Source organism: Cupressus sempervirens, chromosome 9 (genome assembly GCF_028749045.1).
Source record: "Cupressus sempervirens isolate cs-2001-9-10 chromosome 9, ASM2874904v1, whole genome shotgun sequence".
NCBI lineage: Eukaryota > Viridiplantae > Streptophyta > Pinopsida > Cupressales > Cupressaceae > Cupressus > Cupressus sempervirens.
The window spans coordinates 277,904,206-277,924,730 of record NC_143126.1 but is presented as its reverse complement, the minus strand read 5'-3'; the positions used below and the strand labels follow the sequence as shown (position 1 = coordinate 277,924,730).

At 37.1% G+C, this 20,525-nt stretch overlaps 1 protein-coding gene across 1 annotated transcript; it reads right to left on the bottom strand.

Moving 5' to 3' along the window:
- Positions 1 to 4,603: 4,603 nt before the first annotated feature.
- Positions 4,604 to 8,368, bottom strand: LOC149538518 (uncharacterized). Its single transcript, XM_089799839.1, has 2 exons — positions 7,872 to 8,368; positions 4,604 to 7,687 (listed from the first exon to the last, which is right to left on the bottom strand). Exon 2 carries the CDS (start codon positions 7,665 to 7,667, stop codon positions 5,250 to 5,252), a length of 2,418 nt encoding a protein of 805 aa, XP_089655965.1. The 5' UTR covers positions 7,668 to 7,687; positions 7,872 to 8,368; the 3' UTR covers positions 4,604 to 5,249.
- Between the last annotated feature and the right edge of the window lie 12,157 nt (positions 8,369 to 20,525).

Below are 20,525 nucleotides of genomic sequence, written 5' to 3'. Positions count from 1 at the left end.
ATACATTATTTTAACCCTTAACAATATATCATGAACTATCGTAGCATCAATGTAAATGGCAATATCCATAATTACATCATAATCATGAAAAATGATTCCTTAACATTATCATATTAACATAATCACATTAATAAAATCACATTAACAAAATCACAACAGGAAACAAGTCAATAACTATAACATAATGAACTACTCATAAACATCAACATAATCACAAATACAACTATGACAAGAAGAAGTTTCATTCATACATTATTTTAACCCTTAACAATATATCATGAGCTATCATAGCATCAATGTAAATGACAATATTCATAATTACATCATCATAAAAAATTATTCCTTAACATAATCACATTAATAAAATCACATTAACAAAATCACATACCAATGTATTTGTTAACCATTTAGATCACACTAAACATAAAACAACTATATAATTAGTGTAATCTTTTCATAATCCATGAAAGACAACCCGATCGCCAAGAACAAGAAGTCTAAGAAGTCTAAGGGGGTCGAAAAATGAGACGTGCAAATGAGCCATGAAAGATCCATTTTGCTTTAATTGCACTAACATTACCCACATGTAGAAGGTTCGCATCGCCCAATCAGATATATTAATTAAATCAATAAAAAGTGAAATCAGCTTTCCGTCTGCATTAACATCATCAAACATGCCAAAACCACAAATTACGTAAACTAAAATATTACTTTAATCAAAATAGACTGGGTCAGCCTGGAGGCGGGAGAGCGAAAGAGAATATGAAAAAAGAAAACTTTTAATTGATGCCCCATCTCCCAATTTATTCTCATTCTTATTCGTTTTAATCATTAAGAAATTTGGCGTTGCCAAAATATCCGGTGTGCCATGCTCGCTAATGATTTCATAGCTCTTAAAAAGAATAAACTTTGGAGATAGTCAAACATTTTCAAAAGGAAAAACGATTATCTATATAAACAAATTTACCAGCCCAAACAATAAATTTCTTGTAACGCCGAATGATTCGGTTGGTTATACAACTAAACATTTAATTTTTCAATCACAGACAGTTGTTATACGGTGTACCTTGGCCTTTTGTACGAAACTTCATTGTCGCCTGTGGAACCCACCGTGAACGTCACCACTGTGCTCAGTTATCAACCGTGAACGTCACCACTGTGCTCAGTTATCACCTGATTCGGCTCTTATAAATTATATGTACCTATATAACTTATTTCGCCGTTTTAAGATATGTACATATGTATGCATAGCTTCTCCTGTCCTTTTCTCTCCTGGGTGGGAGGATTTCTTTGACAGAGCATTTGAGGATGGTATTTCATTGCATTAATTATATAATTTATATGTTGTCTTCAAATTCATTTTCTTTATCTTCATATTAATTGTCTAGAATTTGGAGGAATGCCTCTTTAGGTGACTCAAAGCTGAAAGCTAAGATTTTAACTTTTGGGCATTTATGGATCTCTCCCAAGAGACCATGGAATCGGAATTGGTCGAAAAGTGTCATTTTAAATCACTCACCCAATACCATTTATGTTCACCTCCAATAGCCACTCAAAAAAAACAATAGTTTTGGCACAAATGGACCAATCAGCAACCAAGAAAGCTAAAAACTTATCAGCTATTAGTACATGTGTTATCATCTTATGGAACTTTTTAAAAGCGATATTTGAGAGTATCTATTACAAAACCCTCATGGTCATTAGACCCCCTGGCGACGGGTCTCTTCACCTAGTTGGGATGCTGAGAGTGTCATTATAGAAACACCTTGTTAGTGAGTAGACCAAGATTTAACTCTAATTCAGATATTTGGTATTTTGTTACAGAAACACTTCGTTTGTAAGCAGACCAAGATTCAAACTCTAGTTGACCATTTCTTTGGCCTTTGCTCAGCCATTAAGCTAACAGATTTGACCAAGAGAAGTGTGAGGAATGTTGGCCCCTAGAACTGATCTCGTGGGAAGAGACCCTCCATAAATGATCTTTTCCTAATAAAACAAAAATCATTCTTCTTTCATTACTTGATACGAATGTGCATTGGCCAAAAAAGTCTTCCGATCTTAATGAGCAAATTAGAATTGTCGAGTAACATATATCTAATGAAACGAAATTCCTTGGTGACAAGGTGGCACCAAAGTCATTTCTTGTTAAATAGAAAACCATCTAAAACACAGCTAGCAAAATCAGTGGGTGCAAGTAAAGAAATTATAGAAAAAACGTGTGGAATACAGGCATGTTACAAATGATTGGATGGAGGTCAATGATTAAATTATTGTAACCTGGTGCCAGTCAAAGCCTGCGTCTATGACAAGATGGAACCAGTCAAAGCTGTAAATAGCTATGCTTTCCCACGGCTATCCCAGGTTCAGTATTATAGGTGGGAAACTTCATAATGATGAGAGTCAAGAGGTTTGGCCCTCCCTGGCCAAGAAGAGAAGTACATATAATGGAAAGAGAGGGAAATTTCCTTGCAGTTAACTATGAAGTCTTAGTGGAGAGAAGGAAAAAAACATCTATTGATGACCCCCACATGGACCCCCTAAACAAGTGTGTACCTTGCTTTATATGGTTCAGAAGGTAGAAAGTGAACCCTTTCTTGAGATTAGGTGAACTTGGGCCCTCTTACAACAGGGTGGATGTAACAGGTGGTACCCATGTCCAAGTTACTTATGTTATGCTGGGCCTATAGCTTGGGTCTCAATATCACTTCATTTTGAGTAGGCCCCTTTGTAGGGCTGTGTAATAATCAACCCAGTAGAAAATTAAAGCTATAAGCTTAAGGTAGAGTAAATGGCAAGACCTGAAAATCACAAATCAGCATAATTCAACGTGTTTTCATCTAATTTTTTTGCATTTTTACAACATTGTGGAGGCCGATTAGAAGGATTAACCCTGTAAAAAAATTGTGAAAATCTGTCATGGTATGCGAAAACGGGTTTTGTATGGAGGTATACGTACAGGTTTGTGCACCCATTCTTAGATGGGGTTTCCAGGTAGTACAGAACATTGAATTTTCTTTAGATCGTATTCCGATGATCACAAATCAGCATAATTTAGTGTTTTTATCCAATTTTTTTGCATTTTTACAACATTGTGGAGGCTGATTACAAGGATTAAACCAGTAGAAAATTTGTGAAAATCCATTATGGCATGCAAAAATCGATTTTTGTACAGTGGCATCCGAACTGTTTTGCGCATCCATTCTGAGAAGGGGTTTTTAGGTAGTAGGGAGCATTGAATTTTCTTTAGACCGTATGCCGATGATCGCAAATTCTATTTTCTTACTGAGAAAAGGATGGGTGTGTTGAGTGATCTTTATATCAGCAAACACATTGTGGTCATTCTGTGAAAGATGCACCAAAGCTCAAACAGCACAAAATGTCAAAGTCGTGGGGAAACTACTAAACTAATCACCTCTTGTGCTAGTGCTCACATATAACAGAACAAACAATAATTCAGAATCAACCACACCCATACACACAAATTGTTATTGAGAAGCAAAAGAAATTATCATTTCTGACTTAGATTGTGTTTTGTGGTATGTGTTTGTAGACAAGGGAAGCAAGAATTCAATCAGGGGAACAAGATTATCGAAATAATTCTTTAACGAGCTATATAACATGCTTGAGACTGAGTTTATTCCTTTATAAACGTCAACAGACAAAAATAGAAGAAAACATTTCACATTAAAAACTGGAAACTCTTAGGTTTTGCAGGTTTCACAATCACTTGCCCATCAAAGAATTCCTGCTGTATAATATAGGAAGCAATCACATGCCCATCAACGAATCCCTGCTATGTTAGCTATGAAGCAATCACATCTATAAAGCTTTTGGCTTTAGATTTGACGGTAAGAAGTCAAGAGCCTTTTTTTGGATTAAGTTCCTCCCTGTAATATCAGAGATTTGTGAGCTGTGAGCCTTGCAAAAATATAGAGTACTCACAGAGTTTGCAAACTACAGCTTCCTTTCTGTCTGTGATAACTACTGATTTGACAGAAAACATTATAGAGGGCTGCTTCATTCAATGAGAAAAAAATGTATAAGATTACATAAAAATCAGAAACAACACTATCGTGTACCAATTAAAATCTCATTTATTCAATTTCCAAAGTTGACTAAAATTTGAAATGTGCATCCTTACTGTATAAAACTCAAAATGATCAGGGTTCGCAGTTAGACTATTTCTTCAACAAGAAGGATTTTCACCATAAAAATGGTTATCAAAACATTATAGAATGTGGTCTTCAAATGTTACCATAACCTCGTTTACATGTCAACAGACATGGAGGCTGGCAAATATACTTGCCTTCCAGAATTCCACGCAAAATAATCAAATTCAAATTTCACCCGTCATATTTTGAAGACAGATTCCTCTTCGATAAGGAATTCCCCAAAGAACTTATTGCAGGATCAAGAACCATATTGCCGTATTATATCCGAAATTGACAATTGGATATTTAAGCATTAAATTGAAAAATATTGGCCTTTTGACATCTTTGCAATTTGTGTACTTCAGTTTACTAAATAACAAAAAAAAAATCACAGGTGAATTTTTGGTCTGCATAGATTACCAACTGCAAAAATATCAGTTCTGAAGTAACAATTGAAATGCAAAATATGTCAGATTATTTCCTCTACAATCTGAGGCATTGCGCCCATAAAATTGAAGTACAAAGAACATTTTAACAAACAGGAAATAATAGTCCTGAAAATTGTTTTGAATGCACATGATCATTCAATTTATGCATCGTTTGGGCCCTTTGATGCAGCTAGATTTTAGACCTGTCTTGCAAGTCACAAGATAAGACTGTTCTCAATAATCTTGAGGCAAACATGAGAAGCATTTTCTGTATAAGACATACAGATTCAGATATTGCTCACACCAAAAGATATTTATGAATGGTTCCTGAACAATAATTTTTGGTTAAGGTATGAACACAATTTCCATTCTCCAATTTCAAATCAAATTTACACTCAATACCAATAATCCTGTCAAATATTCAACAACTCTTGTACAAATCTTTATTACAGCAACCTGAACCCCCATCTAAGACATTTGAATTGGTTCTTTTTCCATGTAGATATGCCGCTTTGTTTGGAGATTGCAATGAAGACTATCATTGTATTGTTGGATTTCCACCGTAAATGCATTTGGAACATGCCACTGTGAGACCAACGAACTCAAGACAAAAAGGAAAATAATCATAGGAATGCAGCTGCTGCCGATCAGCAACCACGCATTCATGGACTCAATTAAGCCTTCCTTGACCAGAGTTGGACTTCTGGAGTCTCAGCTGTTGGTGCATTCTAGCAATAAATGCATCTGCTTTCCTATTCACCTCATCAGGGCTGGGACTGGGACAGAATGGTGAATCGGCATTATCTAGAGAAAATTGCTTTCTAAAAACAGATGCCCACCCAATTTCAGGCTCTTGCACTGATTCAGCTTCAGCCAATTCTTCAGGAGAAGAAACTTTCTTCTTCTGGAGTTTTGGATCATCATAGAAAGACCAGTGGTGCTCAACCAATGGGAATGGTGGAGGCGGGGGAGGAGGAAGAGGAATTGTTGATGATTTCCTCTCTGCCAATTTTTCTGTTGCTTTAGCATCTCCACTCACATTTTCTTTCCAGTATTCTGACGAGTTTCTCCTTCCAGAGACTCTTTTGGATTCAGCAATTTCATCAAAACCTTCATCTTTGTGGTACCGCGGATCAGGGGTGATTGCATCTCCACTCACATTTGATTTCCAGTACTCCGATGAGTTTCTCCTTCCAGAGGTCTTTTTGGCTACAGCAATTTCATCAAAGCCTTCATCCTTTTGGTACAGTGGTTCAGGGGTAATAGCATCTCCACTCACATTTGCTTTCCAGCACTCAGAGTTTCTTCTTCCAGAAGTCTTTTTGGCTACAGCAATTTCCTCAAAGCCTTCAACTTTTTGGTACCCTGGATCAGGGGTATAAACTGGGAGTTTCGGGACCTCGATTTTTTCAGAAGTTTCAACATTCTTTGGGTAATTTGAATCAGTGGAATAGATAGGGGGTTTGGGTCTTTCATGTTTTTCAGAAGCCCTCTTCTTGGGGTACGTAGGTTCAGTGGTGTAGAGGTGAGCAGGGGGTAGTGGTGCGGGTGGAGGAGAAGGAGGAGAGTTCGAAGAGTGCACTTTCCTTCTTGACTTATCAGACCGATGGCGAGGGGAAGGCTCAGAATCCTTGCTCTTATGCTTGGAATCCCTCTTGTTGTAAGACTGAAACCATTTGTGGAGCGTTGAACTTAAAGGCGGTGGCAGTGGCGGAGGGACTGGTGGGGTTGGTATAGGGTTTTTCTTGTTCCTCCTCTCGGACTGAGGAAGTAGACCAAAAGCATTCACAATTGCACTTCTGCTGGGTTTGTGTTCGCTGGGTCTCTGTTTTGAATCATCCTTGCTTCTGCCGCGCTTTGGTTCATGATTCGGGATTTCAGCAGGAAGAGGAGGAGGATTGGGAGGGTTAGGATTAGGACTGACTGGGAACTTTTTTTCTGATTTTATCTTTTCTACTTTTTGGGGTTTTTCTGGTTTTTCATGGCTATGGTGGGAATTGGCGTCAGGGGCAGGCCCAATCCCATTTTTGGGCAAATGGGGTTCCAATGCAGGAGGATTGCACGGCGGTGGGGGACGTGGCGGTGGCGGAGGAGGAGGCGAGGGGGGTTTTCTCCTCCGCTTCTCAGATTGATAAGGTAAAGGGTTCATGTTCTTCGGAGACGAGGGAGGTCTGGGGTTCGAATCTCTCTCAGGTGATGCATTTCGGGGAGGTGATGGTGGCGGAGGTGGGTGATTACATTGTTCTTCTGTCACTACATTAGTTTTAACTTGAGCTGAAATATCAAAGTCTTGGGGCTTTACCTCTGCTTCCGCAGGGCTCTGGATGTCTTCAGACTCCAAAATGGCTCCACGCTCGCCTGATTTATCCGACCCAACAGCAGAATCTTTACGCCCATTTGATGCTTTGACAGAATCTCCGCCCCCATTTGATTTTGGAACAGAATCGCCGAAAGTGTTGGCTTTGGAATCTTCAGGCGCGTGGCGATTTCTCCGAACCCAATCGGTATCGTCCATTGCCCGGGGTGGATTCGAATCATCCCAAGCGCGGCTAGCCTCACTCAAATCCTGATACGAAAAACTACTCCTTATCCTCCGCAGTGGAGGCGCCGCTGCAGCTACAGGATACTCGTATGCATACTCGTGCTCATAGAGCCTCGAACTCTCGATCACCACGCTCTCAGAGCTCTCCACATTGCGGTCCAGAAGCCCCCTCCGTCTGTTGACAGAATCATAATCGAAGATTTTACCCTCGTACTCCTCCCTGCCTTCAACCCCATCGATCTGTCCCTCAGTTTCTTGACGCTCTCCTCGCCCCAGGACGCCATATGAAATAGCAAGCGCCACCAGAAGCACATTGACAACATCCCAAATTCTTGCGAAGGCGGCGCGGCGGATTTGTCCGACAAATGACGGCAACTGAGGGGGCAACAGAGATATCAAGCCCAGGACAATGCCGACGGCCAGTGCCTTGTACAGCATTGAAATCATTCTATTGACGAATTTCTTGCTATCTTTGAGCTGCTGCAGATGACGGAGGCTCAGAGCATTCATTTCTTCTTGGGCTCTGCGGTGATCGTCTTCATCCATTTCTAATCCTCCCCCACAATCTTCAAAACACAGAAAAAAAAACAGTTTTAGCTGAGTCCAATCTGATACATCAAATCCAGTAACCAGGCAATGGCAATGTCAAAATGGGCATCCAATCTAATGAAATGAAATGATATGTAAATGGGCTTATTCAACATTAGATATCAAAAAGCCCAGAGCAGAGCAAGTGTGAAAGCGGCAAACCTAACAAGAAAACAGTGTCATCCGACAGCAGATGGATTTAGATCCAACGTGTTTGTCGTGCCGTCAGTTCATCAATCACAGTTAAACCATTTTTAACCCCATTTGCAGATCATAATGCAGGTCACCTGAAATGTCTTTTTACATCAAAGTATAGCGGAATCGGGATGACATTAAATCATAGAATATTCTATCCATAATCAGACACTCTGCACTCTGCAAGTACGTTTATACGAAGAAGAAAAATTGATTTTAAAAAAATGCCAGAAAACTTCAGAACGAAGTAAAAAACTCAAACTGGGACACAACAAATCTGTTTTTAATTCTGTTATACTCCACAACTTGTGATTGGCAGTGTGGAAGCTCTTCACATCTCTGTCTTGACAGAAAATTTTGCTGTAAACTGGATTTTAATACATGTCAGCCGCAATTTCCTCCCGTAAAGGTATGGGTTTTTTGCGGCGTCTATTTTAGTTTTCCCGGGTGCATTATTTTCATTTCTTTCTCGTTTTGCTTGCGTGTGATGTAATGATGGAGTGGCGCGTGTAGCTGTGCAAGCTCATCTAACAAGTCTTCTTCAACTTGGAATTCATCATGCAAAATATTCCTACTTAATATTTGATGGCTCCACTTGGGACACTAACCCTATTGCTATTTTTTAATTTTTTTTGGTTAGGAGGTCCTATGGAAGATTGAAAATTCGGTGGCCCATAAACACAAGTTTAACAGCTTTCTCACATGTAATTCTCCTTTTCCATTCGTGCTGCAAACCTAGAGATGATTCGTCACTTCCAAAGAGAGAATTTCTCACTCTAGTGAAATAGGCAAAATATAGGTCTCATGCATTTTATTCTTAAGAAAAGAATTGTTCTTTTTAGATCATTATTTCTTGAAGTGGAAGAAACAATATTTACTTAAAACTAGAAATTTGTACATTATTGAAAAAAGTCGAGTGTGCAATTGGTGAGGATGGTGTGTGATAAAATTATGATACATATCTAGATGGTTAGAAATTCACAATGAAATGGTCAAAATAGGGGTCTATCGTTTTGCATTTTTTGTATTTTAAGATTATTATTTCTTGTAGTGGAAGAAATTGTACTCTTATTGTTAATAGTGATTTGTATATTGCAAAAAAATTGTAATTTAATTGGTTGAGCACAATTGAGATGACATGTGAGTTAAAAGTATGTCATACATTGTAATGCCCTACTATGGAACCTTAGAGATATTAATCTATTATGTTACGATGTTTATTTCCTAAACATTTATGCAACATCAAAATGACAATGTGGAAGCAATATACACATACACATCAACTACACATTAAGCGATACAAATATACTTCTCATTTCTCAAGGGTTCCTTAATGTTGAATCGCATTCATGAAAGTTTTATTAATTAGATTTAATCTTAAGTACAATGTCCATGTGCATAAAGGAATAACAAATGCATCATTTCATAATTAATACACAAGTAAAACTAATACAATGAAGTAATACACCACATCCATTGTAAATGTCGCATGGTACATAATGAAAAATTGAATTCAATACATTATCATACATTGTCCCAATTTTATTGGATGTCTCTGTGATACATACCTAGATATGATTTGTCATTCACAAAAAGAGTCAATACTTCATCCTAGTGGGATTGGAGAAGTGAACTAAACATAGGTATGATGCATTACACTCTTTTGCTTGTTTTATATGTTATTAGTTATTATTTCTTAAAGGGGGAGAAAAAGTACTTTTATTTAAAATAAATATGTGTATAGTTTAAAACTATTGTAGTTTAATTTGTTGAGTATAATTAGTAAGGATGGTATATTTGATATAATATTTTCTGTAAGGTTCAAATTCTTGAAGGCGTGTCTTGGTCAAATTTGACACCTACATGACTTTAATGGATAGGACCCCCTACATGTGAATGCTTAGTTGAAGGCAACTTCTAAATTTATATATCATTTTATTCTACTTGAATTAAACAAAGCATAATTATAAAAAGAAATCATAAGCAGCTCAAAAGAACCTATTATAAGAGAATAATAACTACACAAGTACTCACTACTTAATGATAAAATATTATAAAAGGGTAAAGTTTTTAACACGTATACATAGATAAATATTTTGATATTTATGTACTCTTGTTGTGTAAGTGTCTATACATATATATTCATACATATGTATGCACACATATGTGTATATATGCATGTGTATGTGTATGTGTATGCATATGTACATGTATGTGTCTAAAGTAAATTTTGACAAGAGGAGTAGCTCCCATTACATTGGAATGAGAAAAACTTACATCAGTTTAACCAAACATAGTATGAATTAAGACCCTAATAGCCTCTATCAAGAATAACTTTAAGAAATCCCCATTTTGGAAAAAAGTAGAAAATCTTGGCGAAGCTAGCATTATTCTAAGGGGGAATAATTAATTTCTATTCGCAATTTTTTTGTTTCAAACTTGGAAAAAATTTAATTTCGTTGATGATTTTTTTTTCCATCGTATGAAAATTCTATAAAACCCTTGTGAATCTTTAATTATTGAAGAAAATCATGAGAAAAAATATGAATACCTAGAAACCATATTTCATATCATCTAAAACATAGTAACTCATTTTAATAACCATTAGATGATCATAAATTGATTTCATAAATCCTATTTCGGGCCTAAATGTTCAAGGACAACAAGTTTTAGAGAAAATCTCTGAAGTAATGACACATGTCCACAGTAAAATCCATTTTGGGCCAAAACTTAAAAGGATAAAAAAATTACTTCGAAAGTCTTCGGAATAGAGACCTCTACCATGTATATGTACTTATCATAAAACCTAACTTAATTTTTTACCATATATTGGTGAATGTGACCATCAAATAAGACAAGCCTTGAAAATTGTGGGCGAAAAGATTTAATTTACCATGTGTATGTGTATGTGTATGCCTATGTCTATGCATATTTGTATGTGTATGCATATGTACATGCATGTGTGTAAAGTAAAATTTGACGAGAGGAGTAGCTCCCATTACATTGGAATGAGAAAAACTTACATTAGTTTAACTAAACATAGTATGAATTAAGACCCTAATAGCCTTTATGACTTCTTATATATGGAGTAGTATGTGTATGCGTATAGACATGCCTATGTCTATGCATATTTGTATGTGTATGCATGTGTATGTGTATGCATATGTACATGCATGTGTGTAAAGTAAATTTTGACAAGAGGAGTAGCTCCCATTACATTGGAACGAGAAAAACTTACATTAGTCTAACCAAACATAGTATGAATCAAGACCCTAATAGCCTCTATCAGGGATAGCTTTAAGAAACCCCCACTTTGGAAAAAAGTATAAAATCTTGGCGAATCTAGCATTATTCTAGGGGGAAATAATTAATTTCCATTGGCAATTTTTTTTCAAATTTAGAAAAATTTTAATTTCATTGTCAATTTATTTCCATCATATGAAAACTCTGTAAAACCTTGGTGAATCTTTACTTATTGAAGAAATTTGTGACAAAAATATGAATACCTAGAAATCATATTTTATATCATCTAAAACATAGTAACTCATTTTAACAACCATTAGATGATCATAAATTGACAGTATAAATCCTATTTCAGACCTAAATGTTCAAAGACAACAAGTTTTAGAGAAAACCTCCAAAGTAATGACACATGTCCATAGTCAAATCCATTTCAGGCCAAAACTTAAAAGGATAAAAAAATTACTTAGAAAGTTTGCGGAATAGAGACATCCACCAAGTATATGTACTTATCATAAAACCTAACTTAAATTTTTACCATATATTGGTGAATGTGACCATTGAATAATACAAACCTCAAAAATTGTGGGCAAAAAGATTTAATTTACCATGTGGAAAGATTAGATTTCAGTGGTGAAGTCATCATCAAAATAAAAATGATTATATATCATTATTGGCAATTGGTATGAGCATGGGACCTAGTTTTCATAAAGTGCAGGTGACGTCACCACCCCAAAAGTGTAAAAAAAATCACCAAATTCAAGGCCCTCGATGTGTGAGATTCACCATTTGGTGAATATTCACCACTAAAGTAAACCCTAGCCTCTATGACTTCTTACATATGGAGCATAATGGAAAATGGATTCCTTATTACCTCAAAAAGTATGGAATTACAAATTTTAAAATTATAGCATGTGAAGCCACATGAGTATTTTTGTAGCACCTCTCTCATTTGATTTTGTTACTCATCCTGATGGATGCAACCTTGTTGATCTGTCTTTGTGAAGGGATCATGACTGGGACCATGAGTGGTCTACACCCTTGAGGTGATTAGATTTATGTTACTATATCAGTTTCATTGATTATGCTTATGGTTGATTTACGAGATTATGATGTGTTAGATGGTTCACTGAGGTTTGTGTCAGTGGTTACTAGGATTGATGTGGTATCATGATGTTGTTTTCTGATTACCTTGAGATGTGTACAAAGATTGCACTATGTATTATTATCCTTCTACACTAGACTAGGTTCATGTAGAAGTGGTTAGTCATGTATTTGAGCATGTTCACTTATGTGTTTTAAGTATCTTTTTATGTTACTTAATCAACCATTATTAAATGCTTAAATAAGTAGAAATGAATTGTCCATGTTGGATTCATTGGTTATGTGCTATGGTTATTTACTTCATTCTTGCTCTGTGATGTTTTATGCGAAAGTGGGTAATGTAAATGGATTAATTTCATATAATTACATAAATAATTAAATTAGGTTATTTAATGCAATTATTGCTTTGACTATGTTACCATATGCAATTGCACTTGATCGTGTGTTTTAATGTGCAATATTTATGTCCCTGGTAATGGCACGTGGAATTAGTGATTTAGTTGTTTATATTTAACCAATGTTGTCCTTGTATGGTCAACATATCTTATTTAATTATTTAAATTAAATCCATTTAATAAATCCAGACTCATTTGCATTATGTGATTTGACATGTGACTATGTTTGTGCATTTAGAGGTTTGCATTTGTCGCGAAAGTATTTAAGGAATTCTGTGATTTTGGTTTAAGGGAATTTCAGGCTTTAGCTTATTTAATTGAATTCCCAACAGCTTTGACATAGTTGAATTCCATTTACTTGGAATAGCCTATTTTCATTTGGGTTGATTCAAGGTTTAACTAGGCTACCTAGTTATTTACCCTAATCCATTATTCACTCGAAAAGTGAATAAGTATCCAAAAAGGTATTTTATTCCTCACTTCTCATGTTTTGAAATAGAAATTTGAGAGAAAATTCTAAATCCTCTTCATAAGGAAATATTTGTATGTTCATTGTGGGAGCTATGATCGTGGGATTGTTGCGAGATTGGTCTCATTGGATCCAACTTGGGGAGACCTTGGATTGCCGTGACTTTTGACAGTTTTCACAGGGTTTTTATTTTATTTCTTGTGTTTCCATATTTGCCCTTTTGGCTGTGAGGTAGGGCTCTCCTATTTTATTATTTTAGCTCTGTTCTACTTCCGTCTTTGGTAGTCATTTGTTAGGAGGTTGAAAATTAGTGTTCCCCTCTGTTTCTATATGCTAGCTCTACTCGGCTAGACGGGTATGAACATTTCCCTATTTTATGGGACATGGGTTTGGGGTTTTGCACCGTTATGCTGGTTGTTTTTGCATATGGACTCCAAACCCAAATTTTATTTGATATTTGTTACTTTTGTGCCCTAAGACCAAATGGGTTTTAATTTCAATTTATTTTTGAGTTTTGAGGTTTTTGCCTCGATTTGCATGTCACCTAGTTTTCTCAGGTTTTCTTGGCATGATATTGGTTGTGGACTTGGATTATCCGTAGGATATCAGTCAAATCACTATTGCACTTTTATGTTTCTTTAGCATGTGTGTCGCATCTGTATTCCTAACTTAGTGTTCAGTTGATTGATTTTATATTTGATGTTATTGTTCTGATCAAACCCTTGTCATTATTTCATGGACACTCAAATTTGTTTAGAATCCATACTCTTGAATTGAGGTCAGGTGAGTGAGTCCATGGTGTGTGATTTTGTTGCATCATTGGGATTTGTGTAGAATCCATACTCCTAGATTAAGGTTGGTTCAGTGAGTTCATGATGTATGGTTTTATTGTTCATTGGAATTCATGTAGAATCCGTCCTCCTAAGCCTGTATTTGGTTGAGTGTTATTTTTTCTTGTGTTCTCATCCAACCCTTGTTTTATGATCTTCATGATAGTGGTGCACCATACACAAGCACATGCACGTGTATTTTCTGGGTGACTTGTGAGGCCGGAACTCCCATTTGTATTTCAATTGAGTTATGTTCATTGGGATTGGGTTGGAAATATGCATGCCTGCAGGTGCTCATTGTTGGATGATTATGTGTAGGGTAGGGTAGCATAAAGGGGGCTTCTATCACATAGCCTAATGCCCATTTCCTAGAGGGTTGACATGAAGAATTTATAACAAGTGTTAATTAAATGAATTAACTGGGTAATAAATTTAAGATAATTAAAATGATATGTGAGCACCTGATGTTAGTCTAAGGACACAGTGCATGTGCCTTCCATGGGGGAGTTGATGCCACATGATACTAGCTTGGGCCACCTGATGCCAAGAAATTACCCTCCAAGTGAGTTCTTACATAGTAATTCATTGAGTGTTTGAATAGGACCTATTGTACTTGCATTGTCTCATGATCTTGGTTTTAGTTATCATTACTGTCTAGCATGAGTGTTAGCCATGGATTTTTGTTTTATGTGTAATTTTGGTTGGATCATTATCTCCATTAGCACAATAAGATTGAACCTATAGGTTTCACATGGTTGGGAGGCATAGCCACCTATACCACTGTGAGGGGCCGGTGTACAGAGATGGTCTATTTCTAGTTGAGACCAATGCTTGATTTTTACTTGGTATCTTAGGTTTTCGGAGTATGTTTCCTTGTGATTTATGCTTTCATTGGAATGTACAGATATCATGTTTAGATTATGTTAGTTTCATTGGTGCATTCCTTTATGATGATGTTGTAGCATATGGTTAGATGATGTGATTCACTACTAGTTGGAGTATCTATGTTTTGTTGGATTTGCAAGTTAGATCTTCTTGTTCTTATGATGTTAGTTACTTTTCTAGTAGTAACACCTTCATAAGACAACTTTGACTATCTAGCTGGCAGTTTGGGATGTTACGCATGGGGATGGATAGGTCCTTTAAGGTCTCATGATGCTATTACAATTGGCAGGAATCATTTGTGAGTTTTAGTTGTGTTGGTGCTTAGATGCTTATGCTTTCCTTCATATGATGTATGGTTTATGAACCATGTATGTTCATCACAATGTTGCTTTATGCATGTTCTTTCATATGTTGTTATGGATTAGATGGATACATGTTTTCTCCTTCTTATTGGATGATGTCTTGTCTTTTATGCTCTTGAGTGATCATTCCTTAATTTACATGGATCTGGTACTCCTCGATGTGAAGGTTTTATGTTTTTATGTGTTCTTGTCTTGCTTCATTTTTGCATTGTTGGCAATCCTCACATGGGAAATGTATTTCCTCACGCAAGAATGTATTATCTTGCATAGATGTACATTCTCCCTCATGAGAGAATGTACTTCCTCATGCAGAGTGTGTACTTCCTTGTGCAGTGTGATAGGAATCCTCACTTGGAGTAATGCACTTCCTCACACAGAGTAATGCACTTCCTTGCGTGAGAAACAAGGGGTGGTTAGGCTTGACTAAGGAAGGTTTGAATGTTGGTTTTGGACACCTTGTTGGATTTCACACCTTTCCAAATTCAAAATAGTTTTTCTATGTGGTTTAAAATATGTTGTTGAAGTATAAGGTGATGTATATTTAATTTCTTATACTTAAGATATACTATAATATATGTGACAATTCATTTGAGATAGATTCCAAACCTCTCCGAGTTAAGATAAATATTCTAGGAAATTTTAGGGCTTCAGAAATTTAGACTTAGCCAATTTTCAAGGCTTTAGGATTTCAGGCTTAGCCAAATTTTAGGATTCAGTATTATCTTTCAACATGGTGTTTTGTAGATGAGTGATTGTACTTTGAGCCAGCAGCCTCTACTTGTGATTCTTGATTATGATATGTTTAGTGGATGGACTTGTATGTCTAACCATGTTAGGAGCTTTTACCTTGGGTTTGAAAGAGAACATCCCTTAAATGTATTCTCATGATTTGTGTGGTCTTGGTTTGTGGGTTGTGGTTTAGAGCTTGGGGATATTTGGAAGTAGTTGTAAGACTTTTATTGGTGTAGGTGAACATGTGAGTCTTGTTGTGTTCCCTATTCTCATCACCTTGTCCTAGTGTTTCATTGTTGCACTTGGTTACTTTATGTTGTTTTTTATAAGAAAAATAGGTTTTACAGGGATCTTGAAACCCAAAAGTTGTTACAAATCAAAGAGCTGAAAATAAGCAACAAAAGCCCAACATCATAACTACGGCCAACCAAAAGGCTAGAATGAAAGACAAGGAAAAAGCCAAAAATCAAAAGCCTATAGAAGCCAAATAGACCAAAAGACAGATAATGATAATCCTTTTCTTACTCCTTCACCTTTCTTTCAAGCTCCTGCATAGTTTCCGCCACTTCATAGGCTTTATGAATCTCCTAGGCCATTTGCTCCTGGTTCTTTTGACTGGTCTGATCCAAGTGGTTGAAGGTAATGTTTGTAGTAGTGTCCTCATCCATCCTATCTTTGACTCTATCCTTTTCCTCATTTTCCTCCAAAAAGCCCCTGGCTTTTAGCTTTCCAACAAGAGAAGTAATGTTTTCATTTAGAGAATTTAGAATAAAGATCATTTGGTTTGCCATGTTATGGTTGTAATTCTCCAAATTATGCATCCTTTTTTCAACCAACCTAAAACCATCATCTTGATCTGTCAATTTCCCATGCTCTAACTTCTTCCCTTAGCTCTCTAGCTATCCCATTCTTTTTTTTAAACCTCATCCAGTTCATGGTAAAGCCATTTAATTGACCCGAAATTGTCAATCATGCTATTTCTAGCATTATTAAGAAAGTTCATGCCAACTTCCCTCGCATTATCAGTGATAGCCACCAACACCAGATCATTGAGTTCCTCCATCTGGAGCTTTCCCTCTTTTTCTTTGAGGATTTGGGGATTCATGACTTCTCTCACAATTCCCATCTTTGAGGTTCTAACATTAAAAAATTTATAGGTCATGCACCTATCTTTTATAACCACCTCTCCACTCTCATCCTCTATTTTATCCTTTTCATGTTCCTAAGGGGGAGTAGGGGAAGGAGGAAGGGTAGAAATCTCCAGATCATAATCCATTTTCCCCTTTGAGGGAATGTCCTCCTCTGAAATGTCCCTTTTCTGATTTTTCATGATATTTCCAACCTCTAATCAGATCTTTAAAATCAAACAGCTAATATCCCAAAGATCCACCAAATTCCTTAAGAAACCCCAAATCGGGTATGTTGAAAATAGTGCTAAAAGCTTCACAATCTTCACAAATTATTAATGAATCTGAAAATGGAAATTTTTACAGAACTTTCAGCAGCATAAAAGCCTACAAATTGACATTTCCAGATCCGTATAGCCTTTACACAACAGCTCGAAAATGTAGGACCAAAACTATGCTCATCGGGCTCCCGAAATAGCACAAAATATGCCCGGAAACACCACAAGAACACTAATAATCTATCTCAGAAGTTTAATCACGTCCCAATATATATATTCAGCTCTATTTTAACAGCTTAAAGTCTGAAATACAGCAGCAACCAAAACTGATATGAAATGCTCAACTGAAAACACTAAACTCATGCAAAAAACACACCCAAAACCCACAAATCTACACTGTTCAGCACAAAGGCAAACTCTGTATGAGCATGCACATGGAATGGCTTCAAACTCCCGTCCTTAGCCTTCTTGGAAACCTGCAAACTCCCGTTCTTGGGTCTCCCTGGAAACCTACAAACTCCCGTTTTTGGGTCTCCTTCTCCACAGGTTTGGCAGCCTCTGAAGGATAACAAAGAATGAGCAAAAATCAAGTTCTGGAATGAGCCCAAAATGCCTCCAAACCCCTTAAAAGAGGGCATAACTGTAACTCACGTCCAAGAGAGGTTAATGAAACTTATTTTAATAATAATTTTCATTTATTAGTCCAACGGTTTCCAAAGATTAACCCCCTTTTTCCGAAACTTCACTTTCTTGGGCCTGCCTGCCTTAGCAAAGATTTTCTTTTTTAATTATTTGAAAAGGGGACATGACAAGTCCTCCCCTCCCAATCATTGCTTGTCCTCAAGCAATGGCTGAACAATAAACCAATCAATCCACCTGGATCCCAAATGTAGTCATGAACTATACTACTACCAATTAACACAGGCTCCTGCAATATCCTCTGCAATATGACCAAGAGGAATCCATAATCAAATTGACAATTATAGCTCAACCAAGCTCCGAAATCACCACTACCACAATCAAAAACCCATGAGGCACAAACTCTTAGAACATCAGAACCCAAGTAAAGTGGACAAATCAAACTACCAACACAGTAAATACCATCAACGCATCCCACTGGCCTATATGGAATGTACAATCCAACTCTGCAACAATGGTGAACCCTCTCGAATGAAACTGTACCAAGTATGGAGAATCCACACACTGTACAACTCCTGCAGTCAACACAACTCTGCAAATTATCGGCCACTTTCTCATAACCATAACTCCCATACACTGCTGACGGTGAAAAGACATTACAAGATAAAGAGTAAGAAATGGAATCCAAACCAAATTTTTCTGCCATCAACTCCTCAGCACAAGGATCAAATGCTAACTGATGTACATACCCTACAATATAATGTTGATAAAAAAAACCAACCTCAGTCAACAGCTCACCATGAAGAAGTGATACAACCCATTGTGACTGATCACCAGCTAAGTCAAGAGATGTCATAGCCAAAGGAGTAGAATCAATAACAACACCTGCTAAAGCATCACTCCAAAACTCCTGCTCTAAGTCATGTATTATCAACCTGTCAATTGCAAGACCTATCACCATGTCATGCCCATCACAACTCTCATCCCAAGGCATCAAACTATCCCATAACTGATGATAAGCACTAGGAACCAAAGTACATCTCTGTATCATCATCTCATCAACATGGTCATCAAAGGTAGATAGATGAGCATACCTCACAGTGTAATGCCGATAGAATGCACCAATCTCAGTCAGTGGCTCAGACTGCAATCCAAATGTAACTAACTGCAATTGATCATTAACCAAGTTGGAATTGACTACTACCTCTGAAGACATTGCGAAAGGAGTAGTATTACTAGTAGGAACCATGCCAACTATCAGCTCACCAACGTCACACATGGTCTTTGATACAACATCTCTAGTCTTCGTGCCATTAGTACTAGAGGTCACCACCATGTCAGGCACACCACAAAAATATGCTACAGCACCCAACTCAATTGAACCTGACTCTAGTGGGAATGAACCTGATATGCCAATGTTAGTATCAAGGATGGATGCATCCCCATCTCCACTGTCTCTAACAGTCTCGGCCATGGACATCCTCGGATCACCAAACACCACAGCTTGTGACTGTATAGAATTAGGTAAAGGCTGTAGTCGCTCTAACTCCATGGTCACCTTAGCCAAATGAAACTGTGACTCCTTGAGAGCCAACTGTGTACTCTCAAGAATCTCAGAAGTCACCTCAAGCTGCTCAGTAAGCTCACTCACCTCATCTTCCTTGGCCAACAATGCATCATATGCTGTACTGCCCCACTCCATAAGATAATCTCTGTCGGCTACCAACTGCATATAATTTTGTCTCAAAATCTGAATAGCCTCCCATAAAGAGTGGATCTCTATCAAGGAAAGATAACTTCCTCCCTGCTCATCACTAGTAGGAGAACCCCATCCATAAACTGCTAACAACTGACGAGCAGCATCGAAATGTTGGCAAGTGATAGCAATGTCTTGGTCACTAACTCTCAACTGATTAGACACATGATGGCACTGGCTTGACTGTCTCCTACAAACCTCCTCTGATGCACTGTCTGAAGGAGTGTCCTCAAAGTTACTAGTCTCTAGAGTATTACCATCCATATCCTGTGAATCAAATCTAAAGCTCATATCAACATACGGAGTATCAAAAACATTAGCATTGCTGTCCAACTCCTCTATACCCAAGGAAACTAAGTCTTCAAAACTGCCCACTGCATCCTCTTGGATGTCATCAATGCCAATATGATCTTGGGACTCATCTATACACACTGCCAAATATGAAATATCATCAACACATTCCAGCAAGTATGGTCGACTGGATATATGAACAAAGCCCAACATTAGTGTATAAAAACTAATACCAACATCAAACAAGATATTGGCACAAGAAAAGACAACACCGTGTAATCTGCTAATCAAATCCATGATAGCACCCAAACAAACACTGCTACCAAAAAGTGTTAAAGATCTCCAGTCAACTGAATCCCAAATGCCAATATAACAATCTCGAGTCCATATCTATAAACTAGAATCAACTGGTAACTTAAGCAAACTCCTCACCTGAGTAATATGACCAATACCAACTAACTCCACATACCTGTCATGATGAGATAATGAAGTCACAATACTATCTTGGTTCAC

Excerpts from the sequence above, each read along its gene's own strand:
- LOC149538518 (XM_089799839.1), bottom strand. The coding sequence starts at position 7,667 with ATGGATGAAGACGATCACCGCAGAGCCCAAGAAGAAATGAATGCTCTG.